We start from the raw sequence: 22,317 nt of genomic DNA, 5'->3' as shown, positions 1-22,317 counted from the left end.
AAAAGTGATTACATAAAAGAAAAATATTGTTTAAATATCTATTCCACTTTAATAATGTGAAGAAATATGCTAGGAATTTTACTGCAATATTATTAATCAAAATTTATAATATCTTAAGACTTCAATGCATTTTCCACTACAGATAAGTTAATTTTAACTAAAGTGTTTCTCAATTACTGACATTTTGGGTAGGATACTTCTTCACTAGGTTGGATGATTCTAAACATTACAGGACATTTAGCATCCCTGGTACTACCTACTAACTACTAATACCACCACTATAGTCATGTAATGAGCAAAACTAGCTCCCCAAACATTTGCTAATTAAACAATGTACTTGTAAATAACTCAGCAATCAAAGAAGTCTCAAGGAAAACTACAAAATACATTAAATAGAATAAAAATGAAAACACAACATATCAAACTTTGTGTGACCCAGTTAAAACAGAAATCACAGATAAATTTATAACATTAAATGCCCATAGTAGAAAAAAATAAAGGTTTCAAATCAATAATCTAAGCTTCTGCGGTAAAAAACTGAAATGATTAGGGCACATTAAAACCCAAACAGAGAGGAAAAAATAATAAAAGCAGAAATCAATAACAGTGAAAGAAAATGTAAGAAAATCAATAAAGCCAAAGGCTGGCTCCTTGGAGAGATCAATGAGATTGATAAATCTCTAGCCAGGTTAAGAAAAAAGGGAGAAGACACAAATTAACCAATATTAGGGATGAAAGAAGAAACATCACTACAGATCATACAGACATAAAAAGTATGATATTAGGAATACTAGTAATAACTTTATGCCAATCGATTTGATAACTGGAATGAAACAAATTCACTGACAGACACAAATCTTCAAAGCTCATTTAAGAAGACATAGATAACCTAAATAGTACTATATCTATTAACAAAATTCTAGTGTCCCAAAATTGTGTGAATAAGTTCATTGTTTACCCTATTCAAGCCACATATGACTTTGTTTATTCAAACTCCTCTCAGCCTTTATCCTTCCAGATGACCACTATCTTTCCATAGTAAAAGTCCCTTCTGGACTAATAACTAGGAAAAAGTTAAAGCCTTAACCCTTTCTAAGGCTTCATTTCCACAAATGTAAAATGAAAGGATTTCTTCCAATTCCAAAATTCTATGATGTTCATCTACCACATCCTTCAAGGCTGATGAGGTCTCAAGTTACCTGTTAAACACTCCTTGACTATTCCAGTCCTAAGTGGCTATCCTTAGCCTAAGAAATCCACTGTAATTTACTGTCTATACCTGTCATTTACTTACTGTTACTACCTGTATTTTTCTGTGTATATCTCATTTCTCCAACTAGACACCAGGGGTCCCCAACCCCCAGGCCGTGGACCAGTAGTGGTCCGTGGCCTGTTAGGAACCGGGCCGCACAGCAGGAGGTGAGCAGCGGGCAATAAGAGAAGCTTCATCTGCCGCTCCCCATCGCTCGCATTACTGCCTGAACCATCCCCCGCAACCCCCTCCCCCCGCTTCCGTGGAAAAATTATCTTCCACGAAACCAGTCCCTGGTGCCAAAAAGGTTGGGGACTGCTGAACTTGACTATATATTCTTTGCTGGCAGGGAATCAATCTCCTACTTATTTGTTTTCTTCACAATTCCTAGCATGGTTACCTGGAATACAGGAGAAACTCAATGAACACTTGATTCATTATGTCACGAGTAAGCAGTTCATTCCCTGTTTGCTACCATTCTGGGTAGTTTTTCCATTTGCCTTATGTTTTTCAGTAGGTATGATATCAGAACTGCACATTGGAATTATAAGTGTAGACCCTTCGGGTGCTTTTTTTATGCACACACACACAAAAGGCAGTTTTATAGGACTTTACCCCCTCCTTTACTTCCTGCCACCACTCTGATGGCTTCCTTGACACAAAATGGCACAAAGAACATACGCTATGTAGGAACTGTCTGAAATGGCTCTAAGAATTCCTTTTTGGATCAATGTTATAGCTTGAGCACTTTATTCAAATGTAACCTCACTAAAGGTAGGCAGGGCCCCTGGGCCCTGTTATTAAGAAAAAAAAAAAAGAAAAAAGCAACCTTTGCATTAGTGTCTTAAACCCATCACTTTACCCATATCTATGTGGAGGTCTATTTATACACTATAATTAAGAGTCTAAACAATTATCTATGAAACTATAAAACTGGAGATTCTCCACTATACCTCTTCCAAATCATGTATAAAAGGCATTAAATAAGACAACCTTAGCACTGATTCTCCAGGGTAGCATGAAGTTAATAATTTGCTCCCCACAGAAGCATTTTCATTTGCCTATTATTTTCTCATTACAAACAATTCTCAATGCCAAATATTTCTTCCTTTTAGCTTGTTCTCAGTTAATGGGTCTTACATTATTTCATTTTCATGAATCACAAACTAATTCACAAGCTGTAACATAACAACTACTGCCAAATATTAGTCTACAGTAAAAGGTTTTATTAGTTTCCAAAACATAAAGTTGGTTAATTAGTCAATTTTAGATTATTTTATAAAATTCTTCTACTACTTTTTACTCATCCTACATTATAACACTTACCTTCATTGGCATAAGTGCCAGGAAATCTGTAATGAGATTATGGATTCTACGAATATAAAATTCCTCCTGATAGAAGTTTTCTGACACCACTACGGATTCAGTGAGGAACAGGAAAACACTGTCTGCAATTGAGAGCTCTGCCATTGCTTCATCTGCTTCTGTGAATTCAGCCAGAGCTAGGAACATATTTAGAAAAAGAGCACATGGAGGAAAAATTACTAAACTAGATTACAATATCTCAAAATATTCTGCTGATAGTTCAAAATTCAGATCTCTTCTCAACCTTCTAATATGTTCTGTACACAAAATAAGACAGTGTGTAACTGTAACTGACTCACAAACCCCAAAGAACTACAGAAAAAGTACATTAGAAAATCATCTACTCTTCGCAATAACATCGAGAGCGATAAAAAAATTACTTAAGGGATTTTCCTGGTGGCGCAGTGGTTAAGAATCCGCCTGCCAATTCAGGGGACACAGGTTTGAGCCCTGGATGGGGAAGATCCCACATGCCACGGAGGGACTAAGCCCGTGCACCACAAATACTGAGCCTGTGCTCTAGAGCCCGCAAGCCACAACTACTGAGCCCGCGTGCCACAGCTACTGAAGCCTGCGCGCCTAGAGCCCATGCTCCACAACAAGAGAAGCCACCACAATGAGAAGCCCCTGCACCACAATGAAGACTAGCCCCCGCTCGCCGCAATTAGAGAAAGCCCGCGCACAGCAACGAAGGCCCAACGCAGCCAAAAATAAATAAATATATTTTTAAAAAAAATTACTAGGTAATTTTGTGATAATCTGTCTTCGAAAAAGAAATGTTAAATAGCTTATTCTGCTTCACTGTCACAGAGACCAAATACATTCTGTTACTTAAAGTACACTTTCAATGCCTTTAAAAGGGTCAGGAATAGATATAAACCAGGATAGTCTCAACCAGAGGAAAAGAGATTGGTTGGTTTTTCCCTTTTTTTGTTTATGTGTTGTTTTTTTGAAATAAAGCCTGCATATCTACCCATATCATACAAACTCCTTGAGAACAAAATAGTTTCTTAATTCTTTATTACTACTAACAGTAATGATTACTAAAATTATTAATTATTAATATTAATTAAATATTAATAACTAGTTCCAAGCCTTCACTTGAATTCAGAAATACTGAAATTAAGAACTATTGCTTGAAGACTACTTACTTAGGTAATAAAGCACACTAATATCTTAATGTAAATTGAGTTCTATCGTCTCAAAACAGTATATAAAAATTTTAATCAGTTTAGTAAAATCCAAAACACACTTTTTATAAAATAATGTAATAAACATATTTTATAAAATGTGCAGAAGTCTACAAAAAGAGTAGGAACTAATTTATCAAAATTCACATCTTTGTTAAAACTCATCTGGATTATTTCAAGAAATGACCATTTCTGCAACATAAGCTATTCATCTTTTCTAGTAATTTTTAAAATATAAATTAAGAGATAAAAATGTATACTTTAAAATGTTCATTATAGCGAATTCTCTGGTGGTTCAGTAGTTAGGACTCCACGCTTTCACTGCTGAGGGCCTGGGTTCAATCCCTGGTCAGGGAACTAAGATACCACGAGCCATGCAGCACAGCCAAAAAAAAAGAAAAACATTCATTATAATACCCCTAATTTTAAAGATTATAAAAGGGTATGAGCATGTAAAACTAAAGAGATTAAGTAGCCAAAGATCTAGGACTTGAAACTAGGTCTGGATTCCTATTCTTATCTAGTGAAGTATATAGTATTTTCTACTGTGCCTCTCAAGATTAGGCCAATGGTACAGTAATTTACAGTATATGAATTTGATTAACTATCACATAGCTACTTAAAAGTACACAGTAATTTTATGCCAGAAAAGTACTGAAATAAGACTTGTAAATGAGTAAGAGGTATAGCTGAGAAACAGAATTTGTACATGATTGTAAATGTCTAATTCTCCATCTACCAGCTTTAATATAAAAAATACTTGGCCAGGGACTTCCCTGGTGGCTCGGTGGTTAAGAATCCACCTGCCAATGCAGGGGACACGGGTTCGAGCCCTGGTCCAGGAAGATCCCACATGCCATGGAGCAACTAAGCCTGTGCACCACAACTACTGAGCCCACATGCTACAATTACTGAAGCGCATGCGCCTAGAGCCCATGCTCCACAAGAGAAGCCACTGCAATGAGAAGCCTGCGCACCACAGCAAAGAGTAGCCCCCACTCCCCAAAACTAGAGAAAGCCCATGTGCAGCAACGAAAACCCAATGCAGCCAAAAATAAATAAAGAAATAAATTTATTTATTAAAAATTTAAAAATACTTGGCCAAAGAAAAACTTGTAACACAAAAAAAACTTTCCACAGCAGTCTTGAGGGAAAAAAACGGAGCTGGAGGAATCAGACTCCCTGACTTCAGACTATACTACAAAGCTACAGTAGTCAAGACAATATGGTACTGGCACAAAAACAGAAATATAGATCAATGGAACAGGATAGAAAGCCCAGACAGAAACCCATGCACCTATGATCAACTAATCTATGACAAAGGAGGCAAAGATATACAATGGAGAAAAGACAGTCTCTTCAATAAGTGGTGCTGGGAAAACTAGACGGCTACATGTAAAAGAATGAAATTAGAACACTCCCTAATACCATACACAAAAATAAACTCAAAATGGATTAGAGACCTAAATGTAAGACCAGACACTATAAAACTCTTAGAGGAAAACACAGGCAGAACACTCTATGACATAAATCACAGCAAGATCCTTTTTGACCCACCTCCTAGAGTAATGGAAATAAAAACAAAAATAAATAAATGGGACCTAATGAAACTCAAAAGCTTTTGCAAAGCGAAGGAGGCTACAAACAAGACGAAAAGACAACCCTCAGCATGGGAGAAAATATTTGCAAACGAATCAATGGACAAAGGATTAATCTCCAAAATATATAAACAGCTCAAGCAGCTCAATATTAAAAAAACAAACAACCCAATCCAAAAATGGGCAGAAGACCTAAATAGACATTTCTCCAAAGAAGACATACAGATGGCCAAGAAGCACATGAAAAGCTGCTCAACATCACTAATTATTAGAGAAATGCAAATCAAAACTACAATGAGGTACCACCTCACACCATTTAGAATGGGCTTATCAGAAAATCTACAAACAACAAATGCTGGAGAAGGTGTGGAGAAAAGGGAACCTCTTGCACTGTTGGTGGGAATGTAAATTGATACAGCCAGCAGTATGGAGATTCCTTAAAAAACTAAGAATAGAATTACCATATGACCCAGCAATCCCACTACTGGGCATATACCCAGAGAAAACCATAATTCAAAAAGACACATGCACCCCAATGTTCATTGCAGCACTATTTAAAATAGCCAGGTCATGGGAGCAACCTAAATGCCCACCGACAAACGAATGGATAAAGAAGATGTGGTACATATATACAATAGAGTATTACTCAGCCATAAAAAGGAACAAATGGGGTCATTTTCAGAGATGTGGATGGATCTAGAGACTGTCATACAAGGGAAGTAAGACAGAAAGAGAAAGACAAATATCGTATATTAACGCACATATGTGGAACCTAGAAAAATGGTACAGATGAACCGGTTTGCAGGGCAGAAATAGAGACAGATGTAGAGAACAAACGTATGGACACCAAAGGGGGAAACTGGCCGGGGGCTGGTGGTGGTGGGATGAATTGGGAGATATGGATTGACATATATACACTAATACGCATAAAACAGATAACTAATAAGAACCTGCTGTAGAAAAAATAAATAAAATAAATTTCAAAAATTAAAAAAAAAACATCTTTCCACAGCCCACTTGGGAACAGCATGAGACTAGAGAACAAAATGTTCTGGAATCATACAATTGATAAGATACTGGAATCTGCTGACACTCTAAGACTAGGAAACATTGACATGGACTGTAAACTTTAATAAAACCTTTCCAGATTTACAGTAAAAACCTACAGAAATGACAATTTTCGGGCCTTCAAATTACAACAAAAGCATAGCTCTCATCCTGTTAGAGTAAACCACTATTAGTATGATAATTACATGCACGTAAACAGCAGAAGAGGATATGCTATAGTGGGTAACAGATTGTTAGATGTCAGATTCCACATCCATTATTGATTGAACCAAATATCACCTAATATACTGTAATTTAAAATAACAGTAGTTTTTAATCTGACACAATGTAAGAAAAATTAGTCTGTCTGTGAACAAAACCAAAAAGAAAAATGTAAAAGTATTGTTATACTGTCATTTCAAATTTAAAACTCTTAAGGAAAAAAAGAAGCTAAAAGAGAACTGGCTGCAAGAAAGGGAAAAATTTTTTCAAATAATTTCTTTTGGGAGACAAGAAAAAAGGAAAAGGTCCGTACTTCTCAATACAAAATTTCAATTACCACAACTCTAGGTATCTTCCTAGGCTCATGCTTATACATGTCAAAGATAACACCTTTTCCTTACATGGCACAGCCAAAAAAAAAAAAAAAGAAAAAGATAACACCTTTTCTGAAATGCCATTAAACGCTGATATGTCATTTCCTCATAACAAAATGACCTACAATCAGTTTACCTGTCACATCAGGGAGCTGAGATATCCCCCTCAACGCCAGTGCCCAGGCAAGTCTCACAGTGGCTTGCAGCCCCGGCAGTTTCCAAGGCTGTGAGTCTTGAAGACGAGAGTGAATTGTTGCAATGTATTGTCTCTCTGTCAACAGTGGAAGTTGATGAATCATATCTGAAAACAAAAATAAACGACTATACCAAAGTAGAGAAATTTTCACTTTTGATATACAGGAATAATGTCTAAGAATCAGAAAGTCAGAGTATTCCCATCAAAAAATTATGACTAATTATAATTAATGTTTGAAATAATAAGTATACTATCATAAAAACAGACTACATCTACTTAATTCTGTGATTCATTTCATTCAATACAGGAAATCTGACCAATGCATTAACTGGCAGCATTCCTATATGAGAAGCACAGGTACTGCTTGTTATGTGACACACAATGTACTATGTGACAATTCGATTGGAGGTAAGGGGTAGTTTTATTTTAAATAAGCCTTTTGTAATGGCTAAGGATGATCACCAAAGAGGAGTGGGAAGTGTCTGGTCTCCTCACATACCTAACGAAAGGAGACGGGGATGATACAATCAAAAGCGGACAGCGGACAACTGTTGGAATAATTATAAATATTTATGACATTAAATGGCAATAAGCTTCCTTTGTGGGAATCATTTTTGAGATCCTCGGTTCTAAGCAGTAACTGTTTACAAGGTTACCAAGAGAAATTTTATCTACTTCACAGAAAAAAAAAAAGTTAAAGATAATATATTACTAAAAATTATAGTTATCCTCCCTTAGAATGAAAGGTTTAAAATGTGAATAGTAAAGAAACAAGCAAGTAGGGGGACTTCCCTGGTTGCGCAGTGGTTAAGACTCTGCGCTCCCAATGCGGGGGGCCCAGGTTCGATCCTTGGCCAGGGAACTAGATCCCACATGCATGCCGCAACTAAGAGTTTGCATGCCGCAACTAAGGAACGGGCGAGCCACAACTAAGCAGTCCACCTGCCACAACTAAGGAGTCCATGTGCCGCAGATAAGGAGCCCACCTGCCGCAACTAAGACCTGGCACAACCAAATAAATAAATTAATTTAAAAAAAAAAAACAAGCAAGTAAATTAGGCATGCCTAATTCAACAAACATATATTGCAAATCCTTTAGCACGTTCCCATTCCAAAACCTCAAAAGATAACAGAAATATCTAACGGGGCTGCAATTACTTTAAAAATGTGATCTTATATCTAAATATTCAAATATGGATGAATTACACACAAAGGAATAAAATATACTATTTTTATCTTAGTTGTTAAAAAATCACCCTTTTTAAATGTTATCTCCACAATTAAATCTGATTTTTGAAATAAATGTATTAATAGGTACAAAATCCAATACCATCACGTTCCTCTGTGCTTTGTTCTATAAAACTGATATCAAAGCAGTACAGAAGTGCCATAAGAAGAGCCAGATTCACTGCATCCAACGAGCCATTAGCCTCAACAGTCACTCTTTCCAAATGTCCAATAAGGAGCAGAGTGTCATCTTTGCCTAAAGGTGATTGGCAAGCCCAGGCAAAAAGGCTTTCTGCCAGAGACTGCCTGCACTCCTTGATGAGATCAGAAACCTAGAAATAAAGATGAATGATTATCGGTATAAATAAATTACACTGAAGCCTGATCTTATTCCAAAATGTAAACTACGTATCATAAAGGCAAACTATATAAATGTATCTGAATCCATAAGCGACCCTAAAATCTCACCTCTGCAATTCTGAACAAACCCTACTATTAATTCCTCAATCTTAAGTCCCAACCTCCTCTATAGGACAATTTCTTAAAGGCCTCGGGGCTTCCCTGGTGGTGCAATGGTTAAGAATCAGCCTGCCAATGCAGGGGACACGGGTTCAAGCCCTGGTCTGGGAAGATCCCACATGCCGTGGCGCAACTAAGCCCATGCGTCACAACTATTGAGCCTGTGCTCTAGAGCCCACGAGCCATAACTACTGAGCCCGCATGCCACAACTACTGAAGCCCACAAACCTAGAGCCCATGCTCTGCAACAAGAGAAGCCACCACAATGAGAAGCCCGCACACTGCAACAAAGAGTAGCCCCTGCTCGCCACAACTAGAGGAAGCCTGCGCACAGCAATAAAGACCCAACACAGCCAAAAATAAATTAAAAAAAAAAAATTTCTTAAAGGGCTCATTCCAGAAAAAGTGCTAGCATGGCACATAGTGCCTAGAAAGAGGCTGAAACAAGTGCAAGTCAATTTCATGGACACAACCGCCTATACACTTTCCTAGGCATTGTTAATTTTCCTATGCCTGTATTAGAAGAATGTTCTAAGTGACATGACTTTTCTGCCTCCAAGATGTGACACAGACAACCCGTGAATTGATGTCATTGAACCCTTGCCTCTTTTCGATGTTTTTCACTGCCTAAACCTCTCTCACGCTGTAGTTTCTCAAACTCGTTGTTAACATCAATCTGTGACACAAGAGTAAGAACTTTGTAAGTCAATCCTTGCTCCATCAGCTCATCAGTAAACCGTGTTGTCATGGAAACCAGCTCTGGACTGTAATGAAAATAATCAATAATGTTATAATGAACAGTAATGTTTATACTTTCTCATCACATGGATATAGCAAACACTCTTTTGATGATAATGTTAGGTTACTGGAAACAACCAGGATGAGTTATAACCTAGCTCTTGCCATTCTTTTTAAATCTTTGTGTTTCAATAAACGTCTAACCATAAATAACTGAATTACCTTTCATTTGTAAACAAAATAAAGCAGGTTTAAACTGTTGTGTCATTCTTGGCAGAATAAGGGAGTGATTTATTACTCAACTTAGGTTATACACTTAAATTATACATACTAAAGTGAATTTTTGTTTCTAAAAATTATAATTCTTCAAGCAATTTCTAATTAACCCCTTGAAATCCTAGCATGCAAACAGACCTGAGTTCGAGGGTCCATGTCTTTCCTCGTCGAGACTGTATCAAGGCTTTCAGGGAATTTGCAATGCACCGCTTTCCATCCCAGTATAAAAGAACAGCTACTAAGCCTCTGGTGAGGCCAGGAAAATGTGGTTGCTGGTGCTCTCCTAGGAAAGGGAGTTGAGAAATAATTTAGTAAATAAACACATATGTGTTTAGGCTGAGACAAAAATCACTATAACAATGTTCAGTTCAAAGAAATCACAGAACCTTAGGGTTTAAAGGGTCTTAAGAGTCCTCTACTTGGGCTTCCCTGGTGGCGCAGTGGTTGAGAATCCTACTGCCAATGCAGGGGACACGGGTTCGTGCCCCGGTCGGGGAAAATCCCACGTGCTGCGGAGCAGCTGGGCCCGTGAGCCATGGCCGCTGAGCCTGCGCGCCCGAAAGCTGTGCTCCCCGACGGGAGAGGCCACAGCAGTGAGAGGCCCACGTACCGCCAAAAAAAAAAAAAAAAAAAAAGTCCTCTACTTCAAACATCTACCCATTGTTTTATCTCTCACAAAAAGTCTTTCAAATATTTGTATGTTTCTTCCCCTAGTAAATTAAATAACATTTTCTTATGTTTCAGCTTTCACTGGCCCTTTTTTTTTTGCGGTACGCAGGCCTCTCACTGTTGTGGCCTCTCCCGTTGCGGAGCACAGGCTCCAGACGCGCAGGCTCAGCGGCCATGGCTCACGGGCCCAGCCGCTCCGCGGCATGTGGGATCTTCCCGGACCGGGGCACGAACCCGTGTCCCCTGCATTAGCAGGCGGACTCTCAAGCACTGCGCCACCAGGGAAGCCCTACTCGCCCTTTTAAACTGCTCTCCTTTGAATAAGTTCTACTTTGTCTTTTCTGAACTACTTTGCCTATAGTTTCTGTTTCATTTCCTATGGTATTTTTCGCCCCTTGGCCCAGTCGCTCTTACACTCTACTCCCTTCTGTTCCCCAAATTCATCTCACTGCCTCACACCTCTTACAGGCGATTTCTTCTGTCTAGATGCCCTCTGTCTTCCTGAGTGCACACCTACTCCACCTGACATATGCCTACTCATTTTTCAACAACTACCGTAAGCCTCGTTATCTTTGTGGACTTCCCTGTACAACCTGAGGTCAATTTAAATGCCTCCCCTCTGGACCATCCCTAAACCATGCATTAATCTACTTAATGGTGGCATAGTTATTGGTTTCCATGTCTTTCTCAATTACTAGACCATGAGCTCCTTTACACTAGTTGAAGTTTTATTCATCTTTATATCCCTGGAGTCTTAACACAGTGCCTGGCCCATAATATGCACAGAAAAAATAACTGTTAAATGAAGTTTTGAGTTAAACTCAAAATTCAAGCATGTCCAGTTAACATCTGCATCACAGAACGGGAAAACGACCTTAGTCATTCTCAATATCATATTTCTTTTAATGCAGCCTTAGGTCAAAAAGGATTCTGGCAGCCACATGCTATCTTCAGACATATTAGACTTTCTTTCAATTAAAATGCCCACCTGGCTTCTTCACATGGTTCCCTTGCTATAATTAAAATGAACTGCTTATTTTATGGAAATTTCAATCTTTTCTCTCTACAGCAGCCAGAGAAATAATTTCAGTTATTCTGGATTCTGTAACTCCTGCTTAAAGCCCCTGCCAACAACCTCCCACTGTAATTAGAATAAAATCCAAATAATCTTCATGGCCTGCAAGACTATGATCCGACTCCTGCTCTGTCCTCGTCTTCCTTCATTCTCCCTAGTTCCTGATGTTCCAGCCACAGTGGTCTTTGTATCCTTCAGCAGGCCTTTATTCGCACCTTGAGCTGTCTACTCTCCCTGGAACACCCTTCCCCAACAACTCTGGTATCTTGTCATCATGCAGGTCGCAGATCAAATGTCCCAATCTCAGAGAGGCCTCCCCTAAGTACCCTACTTACAGGTGCCCCCTATCATCCCCCATGTCTCTATATCCCACTGCCTTGTTTTATTTTCTTCCTAGAACTCAGTATTATCGAAATTATCTTATTCTTTACTCATTATCTGAATCACCCCCTCAAAAAGAAACTCCAAAAAAGCAGTGACCTTACCTTCTTACTCATTATATGACAATAAATGCTTTCTGCTACAAAACTTCTGAGATGCAGTCATTCTTTGCTAGTCAATTACCATGAAAAAGTCTATCTTAAAACAGTTAAATTTCCTTTAACAACTCTAATCACTAAACTAAAGCCTTCCCATTAGTCAAAGATAAACAAAAGGAAACACTCTGAATATCAAATAAACTACATCTTTAGAAACTATTTTGGAATCTAAATGATATAATATTTTAAATTACAAGTGAATAATTTTACATTTATGTACTACCTTACCATAGGTTCAGTTAAATGTCAACCTACCAGCAAGGAGAAGCTCAACAGCTGCCAATTCTCCAATATCAAAAAGGTCACTGAGGATAAAGGCTTCTTTAATAAGCTGTTCAGGAAGAAGTCGGGTTCCCTGTTGACCCTGGATAGCAACTCCCTCTGTACTGGCTTTCTGAACCTTCTCATGTTGTTGAACATTTTTGGGCTACAACAATAAAAATAAATAAATAGGATCATGTAATGACAATAGCACATGGAGACAAGGTAAATTGTTACCTAGAGAAGTTTATTCACAAGGCAGTCTGGTAAAGTGACAAACAGGAGCATTGCTTATCAGATAAAGGTCTAACTATCAGATATAGTTAGACCTTTATGAGGTAACATTTTACATCACTTTCAACTTTTTATACTGTTATTACCTTCTCAATAACTGCTTCTGCTAAACTCTGAACTAAAAAATGTTGAGAAATCACACAAAATAGCATACTATTTTTCAAATGTCTAAGAAACTTTCCAAGTATATCTTTAATAAATATAAAAACAATAAATCTTCAAGTGGGAAATAGTAAATCGAAAAAAATTATAGAATTAATTAGTAGGGCTAATGATAGCTTATTAGTATGTTATTTTAAAATGTAGTCTTATTTGCAAAAAGGCTTACTTGGTGCAAATATTTAACAAATAACATATAGTATAGAATTACTTGATAGATCATAAAATCTTAGGTATTTACACCTTGAAAAATGCCACACAGTCATTTAATTCAACTGCTCTATTAACAGAATGGAAAAACTGATGCCCAGATAAGTCAGGTGACTTGCCTGTGGTCATACAACTCTTTAGTGGTAGAGCCAAGACTGGAACTCAGCTCAACTGGCTCCCAGGCTAGGGCTCTTAAATAGTTCTTAGATGGTCTTGCTGGTCTATAAAAAAAAATTGTCAAGCAGCAGGGAAAGGAGCTTCCAAATATGAATCCCTGCCACTGAAGTACTCTATCCCTGGTTGAAAAGTACGTCAAGATGCAGTGATTAACAATATGTAAGAATTAACTGCTAACACAACTTACATAGCATTATGAAGAGTTAAAATGTTGAAGTGTACCTGGGAATAAATAAAATAATCAATCTTACTAAGCTTAGACAGATTAACTATAAGTCAGAAATTCCAAGGAGGCTCATATTTCTGAAATATACGGAACTTTCTAAATTGTATTCAAATACTATTAAGATATCTCCTAGCTAGAGATAAATACAATATTAACGTCTATGGAGAAGAGAAAAAAGATAATAATTGCTCCCAGGAAACTTCCATTTTTAGAAAAAACTTGAATCAATGGACTAGAACAAGTAACATTTCATTTACATGCATTAAGAATTTACTTGCTCCTTCAATCTTTAAAGGAAAAAGCAAATCCAAGAAGCAAAAAAAGAAAATTTCCTACTGGGTTTCTGAACAATGAGATGAAGTCAGGTTTGTGTTTCTTCAAAATCATGTCAAGAAGGTGAACAGCTTCAGGTTGTCTTCTCCAAAGAGCATTTCCCACAGTCTGCCAAATGTCTTTGTAAGGACCCCACAGACTAGCAGCTTAAAGAAAAAAAATAAAAATCAGCATCAAATAAAACATATATTTGGAAAATAAGGTAAGGTTATCGTCTATACATTTTAGTCATGCTCACAGCTCCTTTTTTTTTTTTTTTGCTCACAGCTACTTTTAAATATAAGGAGTTATATATACAAACCAAAGATTAATATAAAAGAATATTATAATTCACAAGCAATAATATAAACGTCATTTTACCTAACTTAATATAAAGTAAATCCTGACTTTAAATTGGAATATCAGCTGAACCTGGTTTTGTCACTTAATATTAGTTACGTGACATGGAGTGAGAAAATAACCTCTTTGAAGTTCAGTTTCCTTTTATATAAAATGGGGAGATCACCTGCTTCATAGGGTTGAACGAATTAAATGAGATAAACTAGGTAAAATATACAATATAGTGTCTGACATATCATAGTCACTCAATAAATGTAACTGCCTTTCCTTCCCTCCCTATCATCTAGAGGAAAAGCAAGAATACGGGGGAAAAAAATCAGATTCTATAAAACTTGGAAGCTGAAAGAATAAGTTTTTGTTTTGGCTGGGACACTAGCTATTAAAAAACAACATAGAAATATGGAATTCTTTTGTAAACTCATATAAAAAGGATCACATTTTGCTTTGTAAAGGTAATAACAATAATAAGTAATACTTAGAGAGCTTTTGCTACTAAGCATGGTTAGAAAAACACGACCTGGAAGCCCAAAGTTTCTGTTTGCAAACAATCAGATATGGCACCCCTGTGTTTATAAAGACTCTGAAAGAGAAACTAATCAAAACCACTCACTCACTCAACAGATGAACTATAGCTTAAACCGTAAAGGGTGGTCTGCAAACATGTTTAACTGCCATCTGAGAAAACACAAATCCCACTAAAGTCACCAGAACAGTCAGAATGACATGCAAGATAACCTAACTAAATGCATTACAATCTTATGAACAATGTTGTCAGAAGAAGGCAATTTACTGGGCAAATTTTTTTTTTTTAAAAAAGGATGTGCAGGTTGGGCTTCCCTGGTGGCGCAGTGGTTGAGAGTCCGCCTGCCGATGCAGGGGACACGGGTACGTACCCCGGTCTGGGAAGATGCCACATGCCGCGGAGCGCCTGGGCCCGTGAGCCATGGCCGCTGAGCCTGAGCGTCCGGAGCCTGTGCTCTGCAACAGGAGAGGCCACAACAGTGACAGGCCCACGTACCGCAAAAAAAAAAAAGGATGTACAGGGAGAGGACAGACTAAACCAGTCAAGCTGGATCAGCCATTCACTCAACAAACATTTACTGAGGGTCATGCATGTGCCAGGGACTACAGAGCAAGCAAGACAGACAGGATCCCAGGCCTCAGAGAACTTACAGACTGACAAGAAAGACAGGCATTAAATGCAGGATTCAAAACACAACTAACTACCAGGGCTTCCCTAGTGGCACAGTGGTTAAGAATCCGCCTGCCAATGCAGGGGACAAGGGTTCGAGCCCTTGTCCAGGAAGATCCCACGTGCCACGGAGCAACTAAGCCCGTGGGCCACAACTGCTGAACCTGCGCTCTAGAGCCCGCGAGCCACAACTACTGAAGCCCGTGCGCCTACAGCCCGTGCTCTGCAGCAAGAGAAGCCACCACAATGAGAAGCCCGCGCACTGCAACGAAGAGTAGCCCCTACTCGCCGCAACTAGAGAAAGCCCACGCACAGCAACGAAGACCCAACACAGACAAAAATAAAAATTAAAAAAAAAAAACAAAACAGAACTACCAGTCTAAGGGAGAGGTACAGAGTGCTATGTGAACATATAAAAGGAAGACTCTAACCTAATCTGAAGGGCAGAGCAGGAAGTTTTGCATCAGGTCTTTGGTGTGGGGATGTGGAGGAATGGGAATCACCATGTCTAGACCTTACATAGAGACAACCATCCAACTCCCTGCATTGCTTCTCCTGTTTTGATCCTAAACTTGCCAATCTTCTAATGAAAAATATAGCTTGTCATATAAATTTCTAGAATTAAAAATGTGCTGATGAAATGAGTATCCATGCAGATGTACTTCCCACTAAAGATCAATTAATTGACATACTGGTTTATATATCTGTCTTTTCCCAATGTGATCAGAGAGCATCAATTACTGGAATCTACTCAACTGTGGATACACTAACAAACATCACAGTTCCAGGCCTGCCAAAATGAGGACCTGACCCTGGATCCTGGTGACTGCCTGTGAGGTGCTAGTTGGATGGTGACTAACTGACTTCCCTAGAGATCATCTTCTTGGCTCTTTCCAGCTGCAAAGGACAGAGTAGGTTTGAGCCTTGTATTCCTGGCCAAGATGGAAATTTTCCTGTTAGTAAATGGGAATGTTTCAAGTAGTAGATGACAAAATGAAATTGGACAATGGTGTGACCAATGGACTAACTAGAATATGAAGTGTCAGGACCCAAGGATGTTGGGTAGGTAAGCTACTCATGAGGTGATGGAATCTTAACCAGGATGAGGGCAGTAAAGTAGAAAGGCAAGGTCTGTTGGTAGAGTCAGAACTGGTAACTGATTGGCACAGGGGATGAAGGAAAGTTATCAAAAATGACTTGTAGGCAAATGTGAAACTTGCCTTACCACAGGTATTTTTAAAACCTGACAAAAAGCGAACAAAAGTAAACTGTCTATAAAAGTAATACTCAATAGAACCCCTGAAGAATAACTTTCTTTGCACTATACATACTTAGTTTGAATAAGCTCAGTGAATTCTAGAGAGAATTCCACTTCCCCCCATTTGTGGGGAGGCATCCAATAACATATCAAAAATCTACACTAAAAAACCCCACAGATACCAGCCTCCTGAGTCCATCATTAACATCAACACATCACAGAAGGTAGTTGCAACAAAGATTTATATTCATTTTGTCTTTGGTTTGACTAATTTTGGTAAATATCTCCCTGTTATTGATTACAGATGAAAGGAGGCTATAATTTTTCCAAATTACTAAATATGTATTTTTAACATAAGTCATTTGCTTGTTTGAGGAATACATTTACTTTCCTAAATTTTAGGAATACCTCCAGCAAGTCAAATTTATTCACTCATTCATCATGTACTAGGTATGGGTAAGCTCACAGTGTAGTGAAGAAGCACATTTACCATATAGTCATACATAAGGGCAATATCCATTATGGTATGTGCTATGAAGGTGAAGTACCCAGGGCAACGATCACATAATAGGGGAATGTGACCTAGCCAGGGAGATCAGGGAAGGGAAGGATTCACTGAACAAGTGATAATTGGGCTGAAATGTGAAGGATAAAAGTAGGAGTGGGAGGGGCTTCCCTGGTGGCGCAGTGGTTGGGAGTGTGCCTGCTGATGCAGGGGACACGGGTTCGTGCCCCAGTCTGGGAAGATCCCACATGCCGCAGAGCGGCTGGGCCCGTGAGCTATGGCCGCTGAGCCTGCGTGTCCGGAGCCTGTGCTCCACAACAGGAGAGGCCACAACAGTGAGAAGCCAGCGTACCGCAAAAAAAAAGAAAAAAAAAAAAAAAGTAGGAGTGGGAGGTGGTGGATGTACACTCCGGGAAGACAGCATGTGGGTTCCCGAGGCAAGAGGAAATGCTGCACTCTCAAACCCCTGAAAATGCCAAGAGAGCAAGAGTACCAAGAAGGGATCAGCAAGGGAGGCAACTGCCATACCATGCAGGGCTTACCTGCCCATGTTAAGGATTTGGGTCTTTACCCTAAAAGATCAAGTGAGATAGATTTCAAGTGTCTGGTGGACTTAGTGAAACAGAAAAGCATGTAAATGTTGAGAGCTGTTCAGGAGGATGGGAACAGACTAGAGTGGGTAGAGGAGGAGAAGGTATGGCAACAGAGTCTGAACACTGATGAATCTTTGAAAGGTTTGACTGTGAAGAGGAGCAAGAGGACAGTAACTGGAATGAGGCATGAGACCAAGATAAAGATTTGGGCAATTAGTGGAAAGAAAAGGAACAAAAGAGAGAGGAGGGGATAATGGGGAGAAGAGTGTAAAGGGCAGGATTTACCTTAGACAGGAAGACACAGGGAAACTGACTCGAAAGAGTGCAGATATATCTAGGTTTGTAGGTTCAAGCGTGAAAAAAAGAGTTCATGCCTGTTGGCTTTTATTTTCTCTGTGACTAGGAGACTAGATTTGAGGAGTGTGGAAAAAGTCTGAAATAGACAATGCTATGAACAGGACAGGGGTGACCAGACAGCCATCCAAGGATTGTCAGTGTTAATGGTTGCTTACTCACAAGCCTGTAGGTCTACTCAGCCGGGCTGATACAGGTCACAATACTAGTAAATCATGCCGCTGAAACTCAGGCATAGGCCTTCAAACTCTACCTCTACTTTTTCCCCCTTCTACAACTCTGAGATGTTTAATTTTTTTTTATTATGGTAAAAAAGCACATAATATAGAATTTGCCATCTTAAAAACATTTTGAAGTGTGCAGTTCAGTAGCATTAAGGGCTTTCACACTGTTGTACAACAGATCTCCAGAACTCTTTCATCTTGCAAAACTGAAATTTTGTACCCGTTAAACAACTCCCCATTTCCCCCTCCTACCAACCTCTGGCAACCAACATTCTTTGTTTCTATTACTTTCAATCCCTCATACAAGTAGGATCATACAGTATTCGTCTTTTTGTTACTAGCTTACTTCACTTAGCAGAATGTCTTCAAGGTTGATTCATGCTGAGCATAAGACAGAATTTCCTTCTTAACGCTAAATAACATTCCATTATATATCTATAGACCACATTGTTTACACATTCATTCGTCAATGGGCATTTGGGTTGCTTCGCTGCACATTTACATTTTAAAAAATATATTCTCCTGACTGGGCTTTTAAAAATGTTTCCCTTCAGGCTTCCCTGGTGGCGCAGTGGTGGAGAGTCCGCCTGCCGATGCAGGGGACACGGGTTCGTGCCCCGGTCCGGGAGGATCCTGCATGCCGCGGAGCGGCTGGGCCCATGAGCCATGGCCGCTGAGCCTGCGCGTCCGGAGCCTGTGCTCCGCAGCGGGAGAAGCCACAACAGTGAAAGGCCCGCGTACCGCAGGAAAAAAAAAAAAAAGTTTCCTTTCTACGTTGCCAATTAAACACTCCTGCCACAAGGCCTTGTAATATAATGTATACTCTTTGCAACTGTTGGCAACTCCTTTTCCTTCAATGATTTATGTTTAATGATAGTAACTTAAAACAAGTACATACTAAAGAAAAGTATATAACCACACATACAACACACAAGCCTTGTTTTAAGTTTACATCTGTGTGGGAGGGCAGGACAGCAGTACTAAGGAAGTAATTTCACTACTAACATTCAGATATATGGAAATATTACGTAGTGAAATGAATTAGGTTTTACTTAAGTAGGAGCATGTAGACGTTTAAGTATCAAAGACTGGCTTCGAATCATTAGCTGTATAACCTTGGAGAAGTTACTTAACCACTCTAAGACTCTATTTCCAAACCTGTAAAATGGGGTGTTTAATAGCAGCTACCCCAGAGTTGTATAAAGGGGACTAAATAAGATGAAAGTACAACGCTTAGTCCAGTGGCTGCGAAAAAGGAGGTACTTGATAAACATAATCATTCATTATTATAAAACAATTTATCGTAGTGTTTCCGAAATGGTTTGATTTGCAAAAGTCAGGTTTAGATAAGTTTTCAAGAATATCAGTCGTGTGAAAAGAACAAACCAGCAACAAAAAGACTGTATAAGGACGGAAAGAAAAGGCGCCCAGAAAAGACTCCTCTTGAGTGAGATCCTCTACAAGCATTTACCACACAGACGTGCTCTTGACCGCCCATTAAGTTTAGTACGGCTCAATCAAGGCATTCTGAGCAGGAAATTCTTCATTTTCAGGCCCGCTCCGGCCGCTGCAGCACTTTTGGCATACTTGGCCCGCCCACTAGGAGCCAGCGGTGCATCCCAGGAATGTTGACAGTCAAAATGCACCCACTCTTTCAAACGCCCCGATGGAGACGGGGGGGGGGGGGGGGGTCCGCCCCTGATTGAGAATTGCCCAGAGGACCCAATCCAAATCTTTCAGAGTTTCTTTACTCCCTTCTAGATTCTGCCCCTCCCCGAAGATCTACTGCTCCAAAGGTACAAGAGCATCCAGGGGTGGGCCACACACGCAGAGCTGGGAGTCACGGCACTCCTGGGCCACCTTCCGGATTGCAGGCTTCGTAATTAAGGGGCCTCTCTTCCTGTAGGACCCCACCCACCCACCCAACCTCCAAGAAGGGCCCCAGTGTCCATTTTGAGGTGCGAGTTTTCAGCCTGCGCTCGTGGATGAAAAATATCTCAGGTCTCCCGGCCTCATTGCCGGAGAACTGCAAATCCTGCAGGAATTCGGACCGCAGACACATAATGGGGTGGGGAATGGAAGGGACCAGACTCGGCCCTGGGCTGCGAGAACTGCACGCCCGGTTCCAGGGTACCAAGCCTCCGTGCCTCGATCCTTAAGCCCCAACGCTAGGGCTAGAGCCGCAGCGCCGACGCGCGCCATTCAAACTGGGGAGGGGCGGGACTCTAGGCCCAAAGCTAGGGAGAAGCGGGAACTATGCACAAGTGCGGACCTGGACTCCGAGGAACCTCACTGCCCACGTCTCTGCCTGAAGAACGGACCAGCACCCTGCCCCACAGCTTGCCTTCTGGCCCGGCCGTACCTACCCGAATTTACCGCCAACAGCGTCGCCATCTTGGAGGCGAACTAATGGAGCCCTCCCGCCGCACGGAAGCCCCAGAAGAGGGTGAGGCTGCCCGGGGCCACGCCTAATCAGAAAGATACCACGCTGTCCCTTCCGAAATGCACGCTCGACCGACACAGGCGTACAAATACTCCAAAATCTGTTCTAAGTCACAGACGTCAATTTTCGCTGGGATTGACGAAAATTCCCATTTAAGTCAGGCGAGGGTAAGACCCGAGGTCCTCGAGTTGACGTTAATCGTGCAGTGCATCCTGGGACTTGTAGTTTATTTCTAGTGATTAAAGTTGGTTAGCTGGAACAGAAAAAGACTGTTTATTGAAATGACGCCCACTTATGATATTATGAAAGCCGTAAATCCAAATAATTATCTCCATTTCAAATTAAATCTTCCTTGCGTTACTCCCTTACTTTGGGGAGTGGAGTGGGGTGTAAGGTGTCTAAACCTCAAAACTCCACTTGGAGTTGGGTGCCAACTAAGTTCATTACATTTCATCTACTGTATATACCAGTGTATTGCGTCAATATAGTTGCATGCAGTTAAACAATCATAACTTTTTATTATGAAAATTTCAGATGTATACAAAATTAGAATAATGAATGACCAGCTTCAATAGCTGGTCAGTTCCTGTTCCTCACCCCCAACACAGGAGATTATTTTGAAGCAATTTGCAGACATATCATTTCATAAACACCAAATATTTTTCTACCTAAGCACCCCAAATAACTGGACCTTCTTTTTTCACTTGCTAAATTTTAGTTTGCTAATTTTCAAACTAAAATACAGTCATTACCATTTGCTATCATATGCCAGATAATTATTAAGAATTTATTAAGAATTTGCTTTCAAACAACAAGGTCCTACAGTATAGCACAAGGAACTATATTCAATATCCTGTGATAACCATAATGGAAAAATATAGGAAAAAGAATGTATGTATATATGTGTATAACTGAGCCACTTTGTTGTATAGCAGTAATTAACACAACATTGTAACTCAACTATACTTCAATAAAAAATAAATTAAAAATGAATTTGCTATCATATACCAGATATTTATTAAGAATATTTATTAAGAATGTTGTTGTTGTTACATTATCTCATTTAATCCCTGAAACAATCCTACTAGGGAAATATAATTATAGCTGCTTACTTCATAGATGTTCCATGTACCTCACAACCTCACTTTATCAACTCCTCCAACATTCCACTGAGATTGGGAGAAAATAGAGTTTATAGTCTCATTTCACTACTGGAAATCAGAATTAAATAATTTAAACAAAATCACAGAGTACATTGTTAAGAATAGCAAGCATATTCATTCTTCTGAACAAATAATATTGAATGACACAATGTACATTAGGTGGAACACAAAAGTCACAGGTAATTTTTTTGAAAGTCATTGTTATATAGAGACAAATGCCGGATTACAGTGAAAGTGGTCTTAAGGAGTGAAGGGGAAGAGAGAATGAAAAGGTAAAGGGATTTTTTCCGAAGTTTAGC

At 39.4% G+C, this 22,317-nt stretch overlaps 1 protein-coding gene across 2 annotated transcripts in view; it reads right to left on the bottom strand.

Moving 5' to 3' along the window:
* NUP205 (nucleoporin 205) overlaps positions 1 to 21,008 on the bottom strand; it is an 81,201-nt gene extending 60,193 nt beyond the window's left edge. Inside the window, exons 1-8 of one of the 2 annotated variants that reach the window (XR_010945640.1) lie at positions 20,779 to 21,008; positions 13,951 to 14,093; positions 12,543 to 12,714; positions 10,143 to 10,287; positions 9,595 to 9,754; positions 8,575 to 8,803; positions 7,185 to 7,349; positions 2,579 to 2,754 (exon numbers count right to left, since the gene is read on the bottom strand). Coding sequence is in view for 1 of the 2 variants with exons in the window: in XM_067747107.1 (XP_067603208.1) it covers positions 2,579 to 2,754; positions 7,185 to 7,349; positions 8,575 to 8,803; positions 9,595 to 9,754; positions 10,143 to 10,287; positions 12,543 to 12,714; positions 13,951 to 14,093; positions 20,779 to 20,806 (1,218 nt within the window). In the remaining variant the exon portion in view is untranslated. The remainder of the gene's footprint in view (positions 1 to 2,578; positions 2,755 to 7,184; positions 7,350 to 8,574; positions 8,804 to 9,594; positions 9,755 to 10,142; positions 10,288 to 12,542; positions 12,715 to 13,950; positions 14,094 to 20,778) is intronic. The other variant, XM_067747107.1, reaches the window with a different exon arrangement.
* Between the last annotated feature and the right edge of the window lie 1,309 nt (positions 21,009 to 22,317).

The sequence above is a fragment of the Pseudorca crassidens genome, chromosome 8 (assembly GCF_039906515.1).
Source record: "Pseudorca crassidens isolate mPseCra1 chromosome 8, mPseCra1.hap1, whole genome shotgun sequence".
Classification (NCBI taxonomy): Eukaryota; Metazoa; Chordata; class Mammalia; order Artiodactyla; family Delphinidae; genus Pseudorca; species Pseudorca crassidens.
This window is presented reverse-complemented; position numbering and strand designations above follow the sequence as displayed.